General features: G+C 35.0%; 1 protein-coding gene and 1 long non-coding RNA gene across 2 annotated transcripts; both read left to right on the top strand.

Annotated features, from left to right (window-relative positions):
• Positions 1 to 10,324: 10,324 nt before the first annotated feature.
• Positions 10,325 to 13,370, top strand: LOC145823597 (uncharacterized). Its single transcript, XM_082923084.1, has 10 exons — positions 10,325 to 10,436; positions 10,526 to 10,625; positions 10,702 to 11,389; positions 11,522 to 11,759; positions 11,857 to 11,886; positions 11,976 to 12,226; positions 12,307 to 12,513; positions 12,593 to 12,682; positions 12,778 to 12,864; positions 12,960 to 13,370. The coding sequence occupies exons 6-10, from the start codon at positions 12,221 to 12,223 to the stop codon at positions 13,368 to 13,370; spliced, it is 801 nt and encodes a 266-aa protein (XP_082779210.1). The 5' UTR covers positions 10,325 to 10,436; positions 10,526 to 10,625; positions 10,702 to 11,389; positions 11,522 to 11,759; positions 11,857 to 11,886; positions 11,976 to 12,220.
• Positions 13,371 to 13,401: 31 nt separating this feature from the next.
• Positions 13,402 to 16,967, top strand: LOC145824500 (uncharacterized). Its single transcript, XR_014366064.1, has 2 exons — positions 13,402 to 13,481; positions 16,734 to 16,967. It is a non-coding gene; the product is annotated as an uncharacterized LOC145824500 (long non-coding RNA).
• The last annotated feature ends 3,782 nt before the right edge of the window (positions 16,968 to 20,749 follow it).

Below are 20,749 nucleotides of genomic sequence, written 5' to 3'. Positions count from 1 at the left end.
CTATAAAACTTGAATACTTATATATATATTAATTTTAGTTCAATTATTTGTGTATTTTGATAATTTTAGTTCTATCATATTACAAAACTGTAATTATCATATAACAATTTGTATAATATATATTAAACTATAAAATTATAAAATAAATACTCATTTTGATATTAAAAATAATATTTAAATCAGAAGAAGAGTAACATAAAATTAAAAGTAATTCTAACTATTTAATCTTCTTTTATATTCATTTGGAAAATAAAAATATGTAGAAATAGAAATTATATAAAATTTATTAAAAAATTAAATATAAATATGTTATAGTTGGATTATCATATAATAATTTTATATGATATATATATATATATATATAATTATAAGATTGTAAAATAAACATTCTTAATTAAATTAAAATATCAACTATATAAAAGAAATTCTCAATAACGATTAACTAAAAAGAATCACATAACAATATCTAAATCCAAAAAGGAAAAAAAATAAAAATATCCATACGATAGATACATCTCAATGTGTGAAGTGATTAATCATCTGTAATATGATGTCAAAACATAAAAGAACTTACTGTTAAACAATCGAAAAAGTAACTAAAGCAATAAATACAGAATTTAGGGGGTTTCTCAAGAGTATCATTATTGTGCTGGTTTTTCTTTATGTGAGTTATAATTATATAAAATAATATAGAAAATGAAGTATAATTTCATATATATATTCACTATAAAATGTAAACAATAAATTGATAATATAGAATTGGTATTGGATATAGAATAATGCATGAAATTTTTTTTTAAAAAAAAAAAAACAATTTAGCATTAAAAAAAATTCTAATACCCTTGAAAGAAATATATATATATATATATATATATCTTTAGCAATTGACTTTGTGGATTATCTCAATTTATCATGAAAAATATATGAATAAAAATATTTGTCAAATAGAATTCATATAAAATAGGTAAAGTTGGTATAATTTAAATTATGTTTGGGTTTGGGTAGAATTCTATATGTAATTAAGAAAATACATGTTGACGTGACCCTCTTAGAAAAGAGTAAGCCCTTGTAATATGTAATCTAAGCATAAAAAAAATACCATTTTTAATAATACTAGAGGCCGGGCACACGCGATACGTATGCAAACTCGTAAAATAAATGTAAGTTTGAAATAGTACATTAAAAAAACATATAAATTAAAAAAAAAAACAAATTGAATATAAAATAATTTTGGCTAAACTTAATATTCTTAACTGAATATAAATTTATAAAAAAACTGAATATATAAATAATTAAACACAAATTCAAAGATTAAACATTTACAAAGAGATTTAATAAGCATGAAATAAATAAATTAATTAATTAAAAACTCAAAAAAAAAAAAAACTCAAAGATAATGAAAAAATATATAAGTGTGTACATTTATATATCCTATAAAACTCAAAGATAATGCAAAAATATATGAGTGTGTGTATATATATATATCATGTCAAACCTTGACATTGAAAAAATAAAAATAAATGGGTAAATTACATTTACCTCCCCTGAAGTTTCTGACAAATACAGGGACCTCTCCTGTGGTTTGAATAATTACAGTAACCTCCCTTACTTTACCTGACAATGTCAAGATTCCCCCATTTTTTAACTGCCGTTCACACTACTAACAGAAATTGATGATGTCATCAAAGATAAATAATGAAATACCCATAATGCCCTCAAGTGTCTCAAAACACTCCATGAATTGGGTTACATGAGATTGAATCTACCATTTTTTTATTTTTTTATTTTTTTTTATTCCTCTTATGCTTTCTTCCTTTTTGCTTTATTGACCAACACAACACAATCATCTTCCTTCCTTTTTACGTTTGACTAACAGAGCACAATCACCAACCAACTTTCTTCTTCATCTCTTCTTACCCTTCTCAAAGGCAACCAAATCAAAACCTACAGTAGTTCATTTGGCTTCACAAGCAATCAGATTAAACACACAAATAATGTTAGAATGTTTATTACGGAAACACAATATTCAGATTAAATTATTTCATCTGAATTTTTATTTGATTTGAGATTTATTTCTTTGTTATGGATTTAAGCTTTAATGAGATTTTTTGTATTGAATCTTTGTTTGAGGTTTCAGTCAAGTCTTTGGAAGATTTGGATAGTGATATAGATTTGTGATTATTTTTTAATTGGAATTTGAGTTTATTTTTTTGGTGTGATTTGGTTTTAAATTAGAAAGGATGAGAGTGGGCAACAAATGAGAGAAGGGAAAACTAAATCAGGGGGAGCAGATGAATTTTGATTGGAGAACATGAAAGAGATAAGAAAATAAATGGTCATCCATGGGGAAAAAGAGGAAATAGAAGAAAGAGTAAGATTGTAGGAGAATAAGGTTAATTTTTTTTCCCCCTTTTTTGTTTCTATATCCATCTTCTGGTTCAACTTCTACCACTCACTGCCCCAATGTCTCACTCTTCCTTCCATCTTTTTTTTTTGCCCTCAAACCCTCTACACACACCACTGCCTCCTTCTATCTCCCCCCTCTGCTGACAAACCTTTTTGTTTCAACCTCCATCTCTACTTTCTCTGTTCTTAACCTCTAACAAGCAACATCGAAATCAAGACAAACACCACTATATCTACAGCCATAGTGATCAAGAACTCCATGGACGCTGGTGCCACCTCCCTTAAAGACTAATCACCATGAACATCTACAACGACGAACATTAAGACGATGAGATCTGGTGGTGTACAATGATCGGCAAGACCAGCAAGATCAAGATCGACACTACTAAGAATCTGCCTTCGACATCTCTCTCTCTATCTGTCTTTGGCATTGTTGTCTCGTTCTGTGCTCCTCATGGGTTTGGTGTCTCGATTTTCTACTTGTTGAGATATAGTAGCGTATACGGTTGGGGCAATGGAGATTTGTGGTGGTTGGGGGTTATGAAGTTAGAGGTTGGTGGCAATGGAGAGTCGAAGCAGGTAGAGGGAGAAGGTAGAAATTGGGTGTAGTGGAAGAGAAATGCAGAGGGAAAAGAGATGAAGATTGATAATTATCAAATAGAATGAGGTGCATGATAAGGTTGTATGAGGAAGTGAACAAAGGGTATTTTGTCTTTTTGCCCTCAAATGAAGGGGTAATATGGTCATTTTGTATAGGCAACTAACGTTGTTTGTACATAATTGACGGAATGGGGGAATCTTGACATTGTCAGGTAAAGTAAGGGAGGTTACTGTAATTATTCAAACCACAGGAGAGGTCCCTGTATTTGTCAGAAACCTCAGGGGAGGTAAATGTAATTTACCCAAAATAAATAAATCGGATTATCTATTTATTTTTCCTTCTTCTTCTTCTTTTTTGTTTCTAAAATAAGTAACTTTCAATATATATATATATGAACGTGTATATATATCCTATCAAATATTGAAATTCAAAAAAAAAAAAAAATTGAATATCTATTTCTTCCTCGTTCTTTTTTTCTAAAATAAGTGAACTTTCAGAATAAATTTTCAACTTACTATTCTTAGCTATCCAAGAATTAAGAGAATTTTTTTTTAATATTTTATTATTATTATTTTGTTTCAAAAAATGTTTAAGAACATCCCCCATTCTTTTTTTGTGTGTGCAATTTTTTTTTTTTTTTTGAAAAGTTTGGAATACTACTTTTTTGGAACAGATTGGGAATTGAAAAACTGGTACGTTTTAAAGAAAGATAGAAAGAAAAAAATTGAAAACACAATGAATAAAAAAAACATTCCCTTTTTTGTTTTATTTTTCTAACTTCTCTATTAACTTGTTAAATCAATGTGCAAAAAAAATAAAAATAAATTTATACTTAGAATGATAATCCATATAATTTTAAAAGTTTGTACCGTAAAATCCACATCTGTCTGTGCTATGTATAAATCATCTAAGATATATGTGCACAAAATCTATAGAATAAAATAAAAATATACTCAAAAAAATAATATATATACAAAATCTGTACAGTTATTATTTATTTCTTTATTTTGTATTTTTTTAATCAACATAATGAAGAGAATGAAAATGGAGTTTTTATTTTTTATTTTTTGCGATGAACGTAATGAAGAAATAAAAGCTATTAAAGAAGTATAGAATTTATACAAACAAAAAAATAAACAAAATAAACAAAAGCCTTAGTCATTGAAAATTTAAAAAAAGACAAAAAAATAAAAATATCAACACCCTTAGATTACTTACGGTCAAAGAGAAGTAAAAGATAAATATTGATAAGTAATTATTTGAGAAGTTATTTCTTTTGATCAACACAAAGTTATAAAACAATCTAAAAAAAAAAAATCTGGATATAAGTTGTAAGACGACCTTTGAAAAAAAAAATATATAAAAATTTGTCTAAAAAAACCTGGAAAAAAAAATAAGAATATAAATTCTATAAATGTAAATTCTGCAAAATGACTTATTAAATGGTCAACTCTTATATGGTTTTGCACTTTGCTTTTGTACTTTCTTCTACAAACCCAATCAAAACCTCCGAATCTTGATCCCAAAAAACATCTCTCTCAATTTCTAAACCAAATAATTATTCTTCTTCTATTACATCCCTTTCTTTTCCAATTTCTTGTTTTTCTTCTATCCATTTAGGCATCTTTAATAGACTCAATCGCATTCTCTGAAAAATCAAAAAGTTAAAAAAAAAAAAGAGATTCATGTAACAAAATGATTGTAAAAGGGGAAGAAGAAAAAAAATAAACAAAATTTATAACAAAAAAATAAATAAATAAATAAACAAAACAAAACAAAACAAAATAAAACAATAAACAAAAGTTTCAATTATTGAGAATATAAAAATTGAAAAACTAATCACTAACCATCAAAGAGAAATAAAAGATAGTATTCTATTGAATTGTACTTCTTTTGTCATAATTGAATCAAATACTTTTGTACTTTTTTAAAAGAGAAAAATATTATAGAAATAGAGGAAGAAAGCAAAAAGTAAAAAAAAAATGATAAAAGTAAATTATTGGAGAAGAGAAGAAGTTATTGTAAAAAATTTTTTTTTTGGAGAATATGGTTGAATGGGAAGTTATTGTAGAGTAGGTTTTTTTTTAAAAAATTATATAAATGCTGTATAGCAAAAGTTTCGAGAAACAAAGATAAGACCTCACTTTGACCTCGTTTGGGAACAGACTAATTTAGTAATTTTTTAGTTGTTTGACTAAAATATGAGCTAAAAAAAGCTAGTACGTTTGGGATGACTTTTTGACTTTTTACGAAAAGATGTGCAAAAAGTAGAGAGAAAAGAGAATCTTTGACTTTTTAGTATGAGTTGTTGACTTTTTGACTTTTTTAATAACTTTTTGACTAAATGGACTGGTTCCCAACGAGGCCTTAATATAATAATATTATTGATAGTATAGATATATATGATGATTAGGAATCCTACAAAATAATAAGCGGCAAAAAGGTGGACATAGTGGAAATGGACTGGGCCAGTACTATTTTTTACACCTCTAGCTTCTGTTGGATCTTATCTAGCTGAGCCCATATAAGCTTAAATTAAAATTAGTTGGGCTCAATACAAATGGCCTAAATGGTGAATTTTTTCAAGAAACTATACTGATACACTTGTAATTTTTATTTTTTCATTTTTATTTTTTGCAAACCTTATAAATAATATATATATTTGTTTTTCATTTTAGGACAGGTTGGGCTTACACACATCTCTTCTACCGAAACCTATATGCAAAAGCCACGCCATCTCTTTTTTTTGCCACCATCTTTTCAAGGAGTCTAACAATTAATTATTGACTTTTGCCAGTAAAAATTAAAAAAAACAAAATTTAATAATAATAACAAAACTATAAGCAACCATAGGTTTTTGGGTCATAAATTTCAAAACTATATATTTTAATCACTCAATTATATTAAAAAAATACAATTTTGAAAAATAATAAGGAATTAAGTAATATCGACGTCTGCATGATTAACTATAATAATAATATCATTGGTCAAAGTTATTTATTTTAATCACTCAACTATATTTATGGTTTTGAAGAATAATAAGGGATAAAGTGATATCAACATTTGCAAAATTAACTATAATAATATTATTATTGGCCAATCCTAATAATCATCCTCTAGTGTGTACATGTTTCTTGCTCACCCTAAGTTAGAGGTTGTTTGGGATGATCTAAATAAGTGCACTTTTTAACTTTTTATAAAATATAAGTTGGGTATGGATTGGGTATGAAGTGATGTGATAACACTACAAGAAAAGGGACTTAAAAAGACGAAAGTTTTTGCGACGGCGAGGTTACTGTCGCAAAAAATGATTTTTAGCGACGGCATTTTGTACCATCGCAAATAAGATCTTTAGTGACGGCATTTTACCGTCGGCAATAAAACTACACGCATAGGGATAAAAATACGGAAATTAGTGGTTCATTTGCGACGGCCAAAATTTCCGTCGCCAAAAAAGGTTATTAAAACGGCGTCGTTAGCTCTAATAAGTTATCAGTTGCGACGGGGAAAAATTTACCGTCGCAAAAAGTGGAAAACATTTGCCACTCTTCCCTTTCATCTTGGCGGTCACATTTGGGTCGAAATCCCTAAATGTTCGAAATCTCCAAACGACGAACGGCGGACTTTTTCCCCCTCTGGACAAGCGACGAACGGCGACCAAGGTAGGGGTGGTGCGGTGGTGCGGTGATGACGGCAGCGAGGGCCGGACTGGCGACGACGACAGCGATCTCACTCAGCATATGCTCTCTCTCTCTCTCTCTCTCTCCCTCTAATCACGTGAAGCAGCTTCTCTCTCTTTCTGTTTTCCCTTGTGCATAATATATAGCTGTGCAGATTTGTGCCCTTATCAGTCCAAACCTCCATTGTTGCTCAATGTTCATATATCTCTCTCTCTATATATATATATATATTTTTTTATATATTTGCCAGTTTGGACTTGTATACATTTCTCTCCATATATCTCTTTGTTCTATTTTCTTTCTCTCTTTATATATATATATATTTTTCTATCAAAATATTGTGATTTCATTTTTGCACAATTAATATTCACAGTGATAGTGAAATTTCAATGCAAAACTTCACTCTATGATAGTTGATTTTCACTGTCAAATAGAAATTTCACCAAGTTATGAATTACATAAATAAACTTATTAATGAATTTGAAATGAATTGATTGAGTAATTCAAAACACAAAGAAATCTCACTGAAACAACTGAATGAAACTTCACTGAAAAATAGAAAATTTTGATTTAGCCTTAAATTGCACTGTATTTGGCATAGTGTAGGTGAGAGAAATTTCTTGTGTTGAAGTAATATAAATATTTCATTGATTTTTATTTAAAGCTCAACTGAAATATTTTGTTATATTTTGTTGATTTAAATTGTCTTCGCATTTGAATTTGTTGCTTTTGTTTGTTTACGGTGATATTAAGAGTGAAATTTTACTTCACCAAAAAAAGTTGTTGAAAAATCATGTGGGAGAGTTAAAGCAAAAAAATCTTTGCCAACCAATGGAGGTTATTGGAAAATTATCGTAAACCAAACATGTTCACATAAATTCTCTTTTCAATGCTTGTCTATTACATCTCCATCTATAATTTTCCACTGTTATGTCTAGTTTTTCCAATTTCTCTTGGACTTGTAATTCACCTTGCATTGAACTAACTGGGATAAGTATTTCATTTTTTATGTTCTCCCATCAAATCGGTAAATAACTAACTGGGATAAGACCACCTACCTATTTGAGAGAAATTGGACGGATAGGTATCATGGTACATGAATACGTAAGTATTATATTTAGAGTTACTTTGATGAGATATTTTTGTAGATGTGTACAGATGATGGATAAGAGTTGGATTGATTTGCCCAATAGGATGTCGAGCGAATACATTAATGGGATTGATGAATTCCTTTTGTTTGCCTACACCAATAGGGTTGAAGGTTCGATGATCAGTTGTCCGTGTAGGAAGTGCGAGAATCGATACTATTTTGTACGAGAGGGTGTACGGGAGCATCTGATTTTGAATGGTTTTTTTAAAAAATACAAATATTGGATTAATCATGGGGAATCTTACGTATCTCTGCATGGTAATCGAGAGAATGAAACATTAGCTAATTTAGACATTGGGGATGATATGATTGGAATGATACAAGGGGCTATGGGAAATCCACATGCCGGTACAAGTGTTGAGGGTAATGAACCACAGGGGCCTGATCCCCATGCATTTGAACCCCAGCTCGGTCCAAATGCAGAGACTGCAAAGTATTTCAAACTTCTTCAAGATGCACAAAGTGAATTGTATCCGGGTTGTCAGAAGTTCACATCTTTGTCATTCATTGTTCGACTTTTATATTTGAAGGTGCTTAATCAATGGACAGACAAGTCTGTTGATATGCTGCTTGAGTTATTGAATGAGGCGTTCCCGTTGGGTGTGAAACTCCCGGACTCATATTATAAAGCTCAAAAGGTCACAACAGATTTGGGCTTCACGTATGAGACGTGGGATGCATGTCCCAACAGTTGCATGTTGTTTCGAAACGAGGACGCCAATCTTGATAAATGTGTCATATGCAACAGTTGTAGATGGAAATCAAATGGTGATGGTGGTTCAAATGGTCCTAACAAAGGTGGCAAACGAATAGCTGTAAAACAGATGAGGTATTTTCCTTTAAAGCCAAGGTTGCAGAGGTTGTTTATGTCATCCAAGACGGCCAAGTTAATGAGATGACATGCAGAGGAACGAACTGATGATGGTGTCTTCAGGCATCCTGCTGACTCCCTTGCATGGAAAGATTTTGACCGTCGGAATATTGACTTCAGTAATGATTGCCGAAGTGTAAGGCTTGGCTTAGCATCTGATGGTTTTAACCCATTCAGAACGATGAACATAGTTCATAGCACTTGGCCTGTTGTGCTCGTTCCATACAACTTGCCGCCATGAATGTGCATGAAGCAACCATTTCTAATTTTAGCCGTGCTTATTGACGGCCCAAAAGGACCTGGTGACAAGATTGATGTGTATATGCAACCGTTGATTGAGGAGTTGAAAGAACTATGGAATGAGGGTGTGTCAACATTTGATGCATCAACAAATCAAATGTTTCAAATGCATGCAGCTTTACTGTGGACCATTAGTGATTTTCCTACATACGCAAACTTATCAGGATGGAGCACTAAAGGCGAATATGCACGTCCTTGTTGCAATAAGGAAACTACATCGTATTGGTTGAAGCATAGTAGGAAACAATCATACTTGGGTCATCGCAGATTTTTACCTACTGGCCATAAATTCCGGAAGGATAAAGTATCATTTGATGGTAGTCGGGAAGTCCGACTCAAACCCAAATTGTTGTCTGGAACTAAGATGTTGCTACAATTAGAATCTGAGGGTATTTTAACCCAATACAAGAGGGATGACCTTAAGGAGAGGCACATGAGACAGGTAGAGAAGGAGAAAGTTGGACATCGCACCCACAGTTGGAAGAAAAAGAGTATCTTTTATGAATTGCCATATTGGGAGCACAATCTAATAAGACACAACCTCGATGTGATGCATATAGAGAAGAATGTTTGTGACAATGTGTTGTGGACAATATTAGGGGTTGCAGGAAAATCGAAGGATGGTGTTAATGCTCGGCGTGATTTACAAGATATGAATATTAGAAAACCCCTACATTTGCAGTTAAGAGGGTCGAATAAAGCCTATTTACCAGCAGCACAATTCACGATGACCAAGGATGAGAAAGATTTGTTCTTGAAAGTGTTGAAGGAAGTAAGAGTTCCCGACGGGTATTCATCCAATATATCACGTCGTGTGCGCTCACATGATAGAAGTATTGGGGGTCTTAAGAGCCACGATAGTCATATTCTGATGCAACAACTTATTCCATTGGCTATTCGAAGATCGTTACCGAAGAATGTAATTGAACCCTTGATTGAATTGAGTAATTTCTTTAGACAATTGTGTTCAAAAGTGAATCGTGCGACGGATTTGCAATATATTCAAGATCGTATCGCTATAACACTTTGTCATCTAGAGAAAATATTTCCTCCGAGTTTTTTTGATATAATGGAGCACTTGCCTATACATCTAGCTGATGAAGCCTTATTGGGTGGAGCGATTCAGTTTCGATGGATGTATCCAATTGAGAGGTATCTTCTTACTTTGAAGCAATATGTGCGTAATAGAGCTCATCCTGAAGGATCAATTGCTAAAGGATATCTTATGGAAGAATGCATGAATTTTTGTGCACAATATCTCAATGATGTGGAAACCAAATCTAGTCGACCCGTGAGGAACTATAGTGGTGCTGATAATTTGGATCATGCTATTGGTGAAAACACAAGCTTTTATCTTGATAATACTTCTTGGGTACAAGCTCATCGGTACATCTTATTCAATACAAGCGCGGTTCAACCATTCATAAAGTAGGTTAAGTCACTCACTCAATATTTTATTACGTTTTATTGAATTTTCTACAAAATTTTTTGTATTGCTAAAATTTCAATTTACACAGCGAACACCTTGAAGTACTTAAGCTCAAAATGCCTCGTGTTGACGATCATCAGCTTCGGCGTGAACATTTTGAAACTTTTCACATTTGGTTCAAGGAACATGTATGTATTTAACTCTATAGATTCTAGTTACTTAAGTCGAACTACATTTTAAATTTTACATTTTCGTGTTAAATAGGTCCAAACTTTGCGAAGGACTACTGATGTCATATTTTCTGAAGAGATTATTCTATTGGCAAATGGTCCTCATAACTTGGCAAGGAGGTTCAACGGGTATATACTGAATGGGTTTCGGTATCGAGTAAAGGCCATGGATGATCGTCGAGCCACACAAAATTGTGGTGTAGCTTTGAAGGCAGATACCATAAGTTATGCTAGTCGAAAATACAAGAATCCTCGTGTGGGGTCTGTGTACTATTATGGACAATTGACAGATATTGTTGAGATTCGATATTCCAATGAGAAGAAACATGTGTTGTTTAAGTGTGATTGGATTGACAACATTCACGGAAAGAAAGAAGATGTCTTCAATTTCACGTTGGTGAACTTCAATCATTTGTTGTACCGAGATGATCGAATTACCAATGAACCTTTCATCTTGGCGTCCCAAGCAAAGCAAGTTTGGTATGTTGCAGACCCGTTACAACCAGACTGGCAAGTCGTGGTGAAGATGTCTCAAAGAGGTTTATTTGATATGAGTTCGACTGATCCACAAATCGAGCCATACATGAGCCAACAATTGGACGAAAATATAATGCTTCGTGATGAAGAAGTTGGTTGCGTGAGGGAAGCTGCAGAAGGGGAAACAGTTGATGTTCAAATAGGCTGATAGTGGTGGAAACATTAGTAATTCAATTAAGGCCAAGGTTGTAGTTAATCATCAATTTCGTAATTTAGTTTATCTTTGTAATTGTATTAGTTCAATTAATGTCATATTATAGTTGACGACAAACCATTTTCTATGTTTCTAATGTTAATTAATGTTATATTGCTTGCAGATTATTATGGGAAGGAAGAGGAAGCCTGATCATCCCCGGCGCATGATGTCTGATGTGCTACATAACAGGACATCAGTAGCACCACCATCAGAGGAGGCATCACATCGGCCACTATCGGAGGGGCCTTTAGTGGCACCACAGCAGCTACCATGTACTCAGCCTCCACGCCTACCATCGGTGCGTCCACCATCAGTGGCACCACAGCAGCTATCATCATCAGCTTATGAGCCATCCGCAGGTATATAAATTTGCTTTGATTTGTATGAAAATTATTGAAGCATACATTTATTTATGCTCATTATATATAACTTGTTTATTCTCATTGTATTTTGCAGACCCTTCGACTTCTTCACAGTCCACCTCAGGTTTATTTGATATGATTTGTATTCACATTATTTAAATTTGCATTTGTTTATTACCATTGCATATTGTTTATTGTTATTGTATCTCACAGGTCATGTTAGTTCTTCATCAACCTCGACTAGGCGTGGTAGAGGATGTGCCAAGGGCATTAAAGAGTGGGGTACTGGTAAAAAGCTAGACATATAATTTGATGGAAATTACTGCCCAATAGGGGATAACGTGGCTAAGTTAACTACTCAACTTGGCATTATTGTGCGGAATGGTAACATTGTTCCTCTTACTTTTCTTGACTGGAACAATGTGCCCGATGATATTATTGATGCTATCTGGAAGGATATGAAGGTAAAAGTATATTTTTGTCCACAAATTCGAATTCCAAAATTGTGTTATTATTATTTAAACTTTGAAATTGTGTTTTATAGGACAATTTGAATATATGTCCAGAGGAGTACAAGCCAATCTGCATGAAAAACTGCAACAGCATATGGAAGGATCACAAGAACAAGCTTAAGGCTAAGTATTTCAAGCCTAGAAGTTCTGATCCTAATCTGAAGGATGATGTTCTTATGCACATTGTGCCAAGCCAGTGGGAAGAACTTGTGGAGTATTGGCGTACTTTCGATGCTGAGGTATACAAATAAGTTATATTTATGATATGTAAACATACAAATCATATTTACATACTCACATTTGTCGAACCTGTTATAGAAAATTGCAAGTAGGAACGCTAAAAATCGACGAGCTCACGGCATAGCTCATACCACAAGGCGTACTACTTTCTCTCAGATACGGCATGAGGTTTACATTTTATTGTTTTATTTTTGTATATAAATAAACATTGTATATTTACAAATTATTTAGATTGTAATTTTCATATTTCTAAAAAAATGCAGATGACCAGTAAGGGGGAGTCTACTAATAAGATGAATGTTTGGCTTATGACACGTAGAGTAGATGACCCAGAGGTTATTCAGACCTTGGTAGTTTCCAAACACCTTTGATTGTATTTAAAGTTTATTTTTTGTGTGTCAACCATCTTAATTTGGCATATACTTGTATGTCTTATTCAATACAGGATGAGTTTAATCGTCAACTCTCTATGCTACATGAGGATGGTCGGACATTGGAGGCTAGGAATGCCATTTTCCATGAGTTGATAGGTCATGACGGACATGGATATTGTCACACATACGGGAGAATTGTGCCTCGGAGAGCGGTGTATAAAGCTGGTGCTGGGCCATCACAGTCAACACCCCAGCCATCGACTATTGATCAGATCACGCAGAAGGTTCGTGCAGAGCTAAGGGATGAGTTGAGGGAGGAGCTGCGAGCAGAGTTCTCTACACATTTACAGCAGATGAGAGCTGAGATGATGGCCTTAGTGTCACAGGGGGCGAGTGTGGATCCCAACAGACAGGTTCGATATAAATTAAATTGTTTGATAGTTCAATTTTCACACAAGATTATGTACAAAATTCGAATATGATTAACACATTATGTATTGACTATCATAGGTTCTGATGCATCGAGTGGCCACCGGGCATTTAGGGAATCTGCAGAAGACGAGAATCCATATACCCCACCACCAGAAGATCAGGTATAAAATGTATCTTTGCATTCTAAGCTAAAATGTATCTTTGCATAATTTAGACATTCTAAGTTAAAGAGAGACTTGTGGGAGAAGACGTTTTTTGAATCGGGGAGTTAACGCTCCAAAATCACCAAACGGCGTCGGTTTAGCACGAAACTTGGCACACACGACCGCCTAGGCACGAGAGACTTGTGGGAGAAGACGGGGCTCGAATCGGGTTCCCGGTTTAGGAGTTGGAGCCGGATTTCACTTTGGGCAAACTAGTTCCTTAAGAAACTTGAATTCGAGGAGTTAACGCTCCAAAATCACCAAACGGCGTCGGTTTAGCACAAAACTTGGCACACACGACCGCCTAGGCACGAGAGACTTGTGGGAGAAGACGGGGCTCGAATCGGGTTCCCGGTTTGGGAGTTGGAGCCGGATTTCACTTTAGGCAAACTAGTTCCTTAAGAAACTTGAATTCGAGGAGTTAACGCTCCAAAATCACCAAACGGCGTCGGTTTAGCACGAAACTTGGCACACACGACCACCTAGGCACGAGAGACTTGTGGGAGAAGACGAGGCTCGAATCGGGTTCCCGGTTTGGGAGTTGGAGCCGGATTTCACTTTAGGCAAACTAGTTCCTTAAGAAACTTGAATTCGAGGAGTTAACGCTCCAAAATCACCAAACGGCGTCGGTTTAGCACGAAACTTGGCACACACGACCGCCTAGGCACGAGAGACTTGTGGGCGAAGACGGGGCTCGAATCGGGTTCCCAGTTTGGGAGTTGGAGCCGGATTTCACTTTGGACAAATTAGTTCCTTAAGAAACTTGAATTCGAGGAGTTAACGCTCCAAAATCACCAAACGGCATCGGTTTAGCACGAAACTTGGCACACACGACCGCCTAGGCACGAGAGACTTGTGGGAGAAGACGGGGCTCGAATCGGGTTCCCGGTTTGGGAGTTGGAGCCGGATTTCACTTTGGGCAAACTAGTTCCTTAAGAAACTTGAATTCGAGGAGTTAACGCTCCAAAATCACCAAACGGCGTCGGTTTAGCACGAAACTTGGCACACACGACCGCCTAGGCACGAGAGACTTGTGGGAGAAGACGGGGCTCGAATCGGGTTCCCGGTTTGGGAGTTGGAGCCGGATTTCACTTTGGGCAAACTAGTTCCTTAAGAAACTTGAATTCGAGGAGTTAACGCTCCAAAATCACCAAACGGCGTCGGTTTAGCACGAAACTTGGTACACACGACCGCCTAGGCACGAGAGACTTGTGGGAGAAGACGGGGCTCGAATCGGGTTCCCGGTTTGGGAGTTGGAGCCGGATTTCACTTTAGGCAAACTAGTTCCTTAAGAAACTTGAATTCGAGGAGTTAACGCTCCAAAATCACCAAACGACGTCGGTTTAGCACGAAACTTGGCACACACGACCGCCTAGGCACGAGAGACTTGTGGGAGAAGACGGGGCTCGAATCGGGTTCCCGGTTTGGGAGTTGGAGCCAGATTTCACTTTAGGCAAACTAGTTCCTTAAGAAACTTGAATTCGAGGAGTTAACGCTCCAAAATCACCAAACAGCGTCGGTTTAGCACGAAACTTGGCACACACGACCGCCTAGGCACGAGAGACTTGTGGGAGAAGACGGGGCTCGAATCGGGTTCCCGGTTTGGGAGTTGGAGCCGGATTTCACTTTAGGCAAACTAGTTCCTTAAGAAACTTGAATTCGAGGAGTTAACGCTCCAAAATCACCAAACGGCGTTGGTTTAGCACGAAACTTGGCACACACAACCGCCTAGGCACGAGAGACTTGTGGGAGAAGACGGGGCTCGAATCGGGTTCCCGGTTTGGGAGTTGGAGCCGGATTTCACTTTAGGCAAACTAGTTCCTTAAGAAACTTGAATTCGAGGAGTTAACGCTCCAAAATCACCAAACGGCGTCGGTTTAGCACGAAACTTGGCACACACGACCGCCTAGGCACGAGAGACTTGTGGGAGAAGACGGGGCTCGAATCGGGTTCCCGGTTTGGGAGTTGGAGCCGGATTTCACTTTGGGCAAACTAGTTCCTTAAGAAACTTGAATTCGAGGAGTTAACGCTCCAAAATCACCAAACGGCGTCGGTTTAGCACGAAACTTGGCACACACGACCGCCTAGGCACGAGAGACTTGTGGGAGAAGACGGGGCTCGAATCGGGTTCCCGGTTTGGGAGTTGGAGCCGGATTTCACTTTAGGCAAACTAGTTCCTTAAGAAACTTGAATTCGAGGAGTTAACGCTCCAAAATCACCAAACGGCGTCGGTTTAGCACGAAACTTGGCACACACGACCGCCTAGGCACGAGAGACTTGTGGGAGAAGACGGGGCTCGAATCGGGTTCCCGGTTTGGGAGTTGGAGCCAGATTTCACTTTAGGCAAACTAGTTCCTTAAGAAACTTGAATTCGAGGAGTTAACGCTCCAAAATCACCAAACAGCGTCGGTTTAGCACGAAACTTGGCACACACGACCGCCTAGGCACGAGAGACTTGTGGGAGAAGACGGGGCTCGAATCGGGTTCCCGGTTTGGGAGTTGGAGCCGGATTTCACTTTAGGCAAACTAGTTCCTTAAGAAACTTGAATTCGAGGAGTTAACGCTCCAAAATCACCAAACGGCGTCGGTATAGCACGAAACTTGGCACACACGACCGCCTAGGCACGAGAGACTTGTGGGAGAAGACGGGGCTCGAATCGGGTTCCCAGTTTGGGAGTTCGAGCCGGATTTCACTTTGGGCAAACTAGTTCCTTAAGAAACTTGAATTCGAGGAGTTAACGCTCCAAAATCACCAAACGGCGTCGGTTTAGCACGAAACTTGGCACACACGACCGTCTAGGCACGAGAGACTTGTGGGAGAAGACGGGGCTCGAATCGGGTTCCTGGTTTGGGAGTTAGAGCCGGATTTCACTTTGGGCAAACTAGTGCCTTAAGAAACTTGAATTCGGGGAGTTAACGCCCCAAAATCACCAAAAGACGTCGGTTTAGCACGAAACTTGGCACACACGACCGCCTAGGCACGGGAGACTTGTGGGAGAAGACGGGGCTCGAATCGGGTTCCCGGTTTGGGAGTTAGAGCCGGATTTCACTTTAGGCAAACTAGTTCCTCTAGTCAAAATTATGTACTAAACAATCTTTCTAATTATATGGTAGTTAATTTTTTTATATTTTTCTGTAATTAAAATATTAACACCATTATATTGTTATTAATTATTTTTATTTTGTTTTTTTCAGATATTTCTTGAGTAGCAGTTTGCTTCGTGTGGAATGTGGGTGCGTAAAGATTATGACAAACTTCTGTTTTTGTAACTCACGAAAGAATCAAGACGAAAACTTTTGGTTTTGATTTTGATTTAGGTTATTTAAATTTGTGACCAACATTATGTATGTATTATGTGACCAACATTAGGAATTTTTATCATTTGCCAACTTTTGTTTATGTATGGATTTATATTATTATGTAATTTTTTGATTTTTTTTTAGCTATTTTTCACTTGCCAACATTAGTTATTTTATTTATGTATTTATATTATTATATCATTTGCCAACATTACAGGTTATTTTTATATTTTAAATAATTCTAAAACAGGTTTTTTTTTTTAAATTTTTTTTTGAGACGGCAGAACACCCCGTCGCAAAAAAAAAAAAAAAAAAAAAAACTGTGCTAGACTTTTTGTGACGGCAGCCATACCGTCGCAAAAGGTGTGGAATTTATTTGGCAAACAAGGCTTTAGCGACGGTGAAGTTGTCGTCGCCAATAGTCATTAACGCCGACCTATCTTGCGACGACATTTTTTGCGACAGAATTTTGCCGTCGCAAATATCTATTTTAGCGACGGGGTTCTTGTGCCGTCGCAAAAAAGCCCAGATCTTCATCCATAATGGCGACAGAAATCTGCCGTCGCAAAAAAGAGATATTCCCGTCGCAAAAACAATGGCGACGGCACCTGCCGTCGCTAAAGGTCTTTTGCAACCCCCCTTGTTGCGACCCCCACGTGCCGTCGCAAAAAAAAAAAATACCGTCGCAAATAACTTTTGAGACGGCGTTTGGATTATTAGCAACGGCGTTTTGCCGTCGCAAAAAACTATTTTTTTTGTAGTGTAAAGAGGTGATATGACTTAAATAAGATAATGTAACTTAAACAAGATAGTGACTTTTTGACTTTTCAAATATTTTAAGTTATGACAAGCAAAACCTTAATGTCTTTTGCTCACCATAATTTAAGAAAGATTTTAAACTTGGTAGACTTACAATATTTTGCAATTATATATTGTATAAATTAATTGATATATAAACTAAGAGGAAAATTCATGATATATGGATTAGATATTAAAGAAAGTTGAACCAGTCGCCAGATTTACCTTTTTTATTCTCTCTTTTTATTTTTCACAACTTCAAAGACTTACAATATTTTGCAATAATATATTGTATAAATTAATTGAGATATAAACTAAGAGGGAAATTCATGATATATGTGGATTAGATGTTAAAGAAAGTTGAACCGGTTGTAAGATTTACTTCTTCTTCTTTTTTTCTTTTTTTTTTTTGTCATGACCTTTTTCCTCATCAACACTCTTGAAGATGCTTGGTGCCACTTATTGATGTTATCTTTTTATTTAATGTACAGTTTTGCTACAATTACAAATTAATTTATTAATCTTTTTACTAATTATTTAATGTTTGCACCCAAGGAAAAGTAAAACACCTAGGCCTTGAGTGTATGTTGATGGCATGGTACAATTGAAATGATTTGTGGCTTCTAAACAGAAATAATTGTCTGTGATCAAGAAAATGCACTACTTAATTCGAATCTTATCTTGATGAAAGGAATTTCTATAATTTTCTCGATGTGTGAAAGTAAACAAACTTGCAAAGCAAGTAACCGAAAATAAAGGAAATTTGAACTTTCATAAACTAATAATGAAGAACAATTAGAATTGAAATTGACAAATGCTTGAATAGAAAGATGAATTGAAATGGAAAATTGTTGAAATTGAAATGACCAATTGGGTAATTAAATTAACAATAGTTGATCTTGAATTGTGTAGCTGTTGGATCCCTAAGCATTGCTCCAGTCACACATATCAGAACACTTACATAGACACAAAAGCGATAGTACATCTTACTATTTTACTTAATAAAATTTAATTTGGGACACTATCTGTAGGAGCAATAATTTCCCTTAGAAATGGGTAAAATAGTGACCGCTTTTGAACGTTGAAAAAAAGATAGCAACCTTTACATTTTTGTATAATTACACTGTTATTATTTTTAGTAAAGTTAAAATAATCGAAACTAATATAAATAGTATAAGACATAAAAATAATCAAGATAAAACATATATTTTAATATAAAGAAATGATAATTAGTGTGTTTGGTTTCAATTTTTTAAAAATTACTTGAATTCAGTTTATTGGAAATTAATTTTTTATTTTTCGTATTTTTTTTTGTTTTCAGTGAATATTTTTAAAATTTTAAGTATTTTTTTTACTTTGTTAGATACACCTTATTTAAATGTATCTAAATAGTAAAATATTTTAAAAAATTAATAAATACACAAAAATAAGAAAAATGTAATGAATTTTTATTTTTTTTTTATATTTTTGGTATTTAGTGAATTTATAAAAAAAATCACAAATATTATACTTTTTAAGCATATTTATGTTAGGTGTGTCTAAAAATTAAAAAATATTGCTTAAAATATTAAAGAAAATCAATGAAAATAAAAAAAAATACGAAAAACGAAAAAAGTAAAATTTTCTGAAAAGTGAATTTTGAAAACTGAAACCAAACAGAGTGAATATCATTTTTTCCTTCATATGACTCACAATTTTTTTGACGAAAAGGGAATGAAATTTTTATTGCAATTAAAATCTTAAGAGAGCTCAATATAATTATATTAAACTTGTGAAAGTTATATTAATTTTTTTCAAACTTCATGAGAGATCAATGTAATTTAATTTATTTTTTTTAGAAAAAAAAAACCTTATTTCCAGCGCCCAATATTCTAAGGAAAACGTTTGCGATTTTTTAAAGAGCCGTTATATGCCAAGTGTTAATTTTTTATTTGTCACATAATTGTAGATAAATTGAAAAAATTATAAGGTGTTTAAAGGGCACCACTTGTCCCTTCCATCAGCCAATCATTAATTTTCATTTTCTAATACAAAATCATGAGTTTCAATTCTTCTACCAATCACAAATCTCCTTACAGCACCACCTAGCAACACCTCTAGACTTAATGGACTTATTTGACTCAGCTTATTATAAGTTAAAAAAATTAATAATCGAAAGCAAAAACTAAAAAAATATCTCAACCCTTTTTAGATAATCAATTTTTTTTGAGTTTATTAAATTATTTATACCTTATAAAGTGTTAGGTTTTTTGTAATTGCCAATCCCGATTGACAAAACTCATTTGAAGTGTAATTTTATTCGCTCTCTTATTTCAGTGAGGCTGTCAGTGTTTAGATACGAATCCAACCCAAATTGTACCTGTGTAGAGGAGTTTGTATTGACATTTCGTATCTTGAGCATTCCGCATTTTTTGTTTGCCACTTCACTGACTATGTACGGGGATTAAGCTGCCCGATCAGCTCGCAGAGGTCTAGGGGGCAGCATCCCCTAGCGGGTCCAAGGCAACGCTCCCGAAGCCAAAATTGTTTGACCGCTCATGTAGTCATTTGTGCGCTCGAGCGGTGAAATGGATCATATAATATCTCTGCCTACAAACTGAATTTCTATGAAATATGTTTCACCGCTCGAGCAGTGAATGTTGTGCTCGAGCAGTTGGCTTAATGTTTGCATTGCCTTTTACTCACACCACTCGAGCAGTAAATTATGCGCTCGAGCAGTCATCACGACTCCTTTTAGTATAAAGTACGTCGTTTGCTGTTTTTAGAGAGATTTTCAAAGAGGAGTAAAATACAAAATATTCTATATTGAATGGTGGTTTATATGAGTTTCCTTGATGTATAGAAGATGATCAAACTAGCTACATATTGATAAACATCAAGGGTTGATTTTCTTCATTTATTCACAAAAGAGAGAGGTGTTCATCAGTGGATTCCGGCAAACTTGGGCCTGAACCTTTGATGGCTTTCGGAGTGGCTCATCTTCGTAAATTCGACATCAGTGTTATGGATTCAACGTTGGGCAAAGCAGTTTTGAGGTGAAGACAGTAATAGAAAAGGCACATCAGGTTTGGTTCAATTCAAGCGTGAATTCGCTAGGTAATTGAGAGTACTCGTATGTAATTCTTTTT

Source organism: Camellia sinensis, chromosome 4, assembly GCF_055761805.1.
Source record: "Camellia sinensis isolate YWXY chromosome 4, ASM5576180v1, whole genome shotgun sequence".
NCBI classification, from domain to species: Eukaryota; Viridiplantae; Streptophyta; class Magnoliopsida; order Ericales; family Theaceae; genus Camellia; species Camellia sinensis.
Note: the sequence above shows the minus strand (reverse complement) of the source record. Positions and strands in the feature narration are given on the sequence as shown.

Excerpts from the sequence above, each read along its gene's own strand:
- LOC145823597 (XM_082923084.1), top strand. Across the intron at positions 12,514-12,592 it reads GGCGTACTTTCGATGCTGAG|AAAATTGCAAGTAGGAACGC; the intron begins GTATACAAATAA and ends AACCTGTTATAG. Across the intron at positions 12,865-12,959 it reads CAGAGGTTATTCAGACCTTG|GATGAGTTTAATCGTCAACT; the intron begins GTAGTTTCCAAA and ends TATTCAATACAG.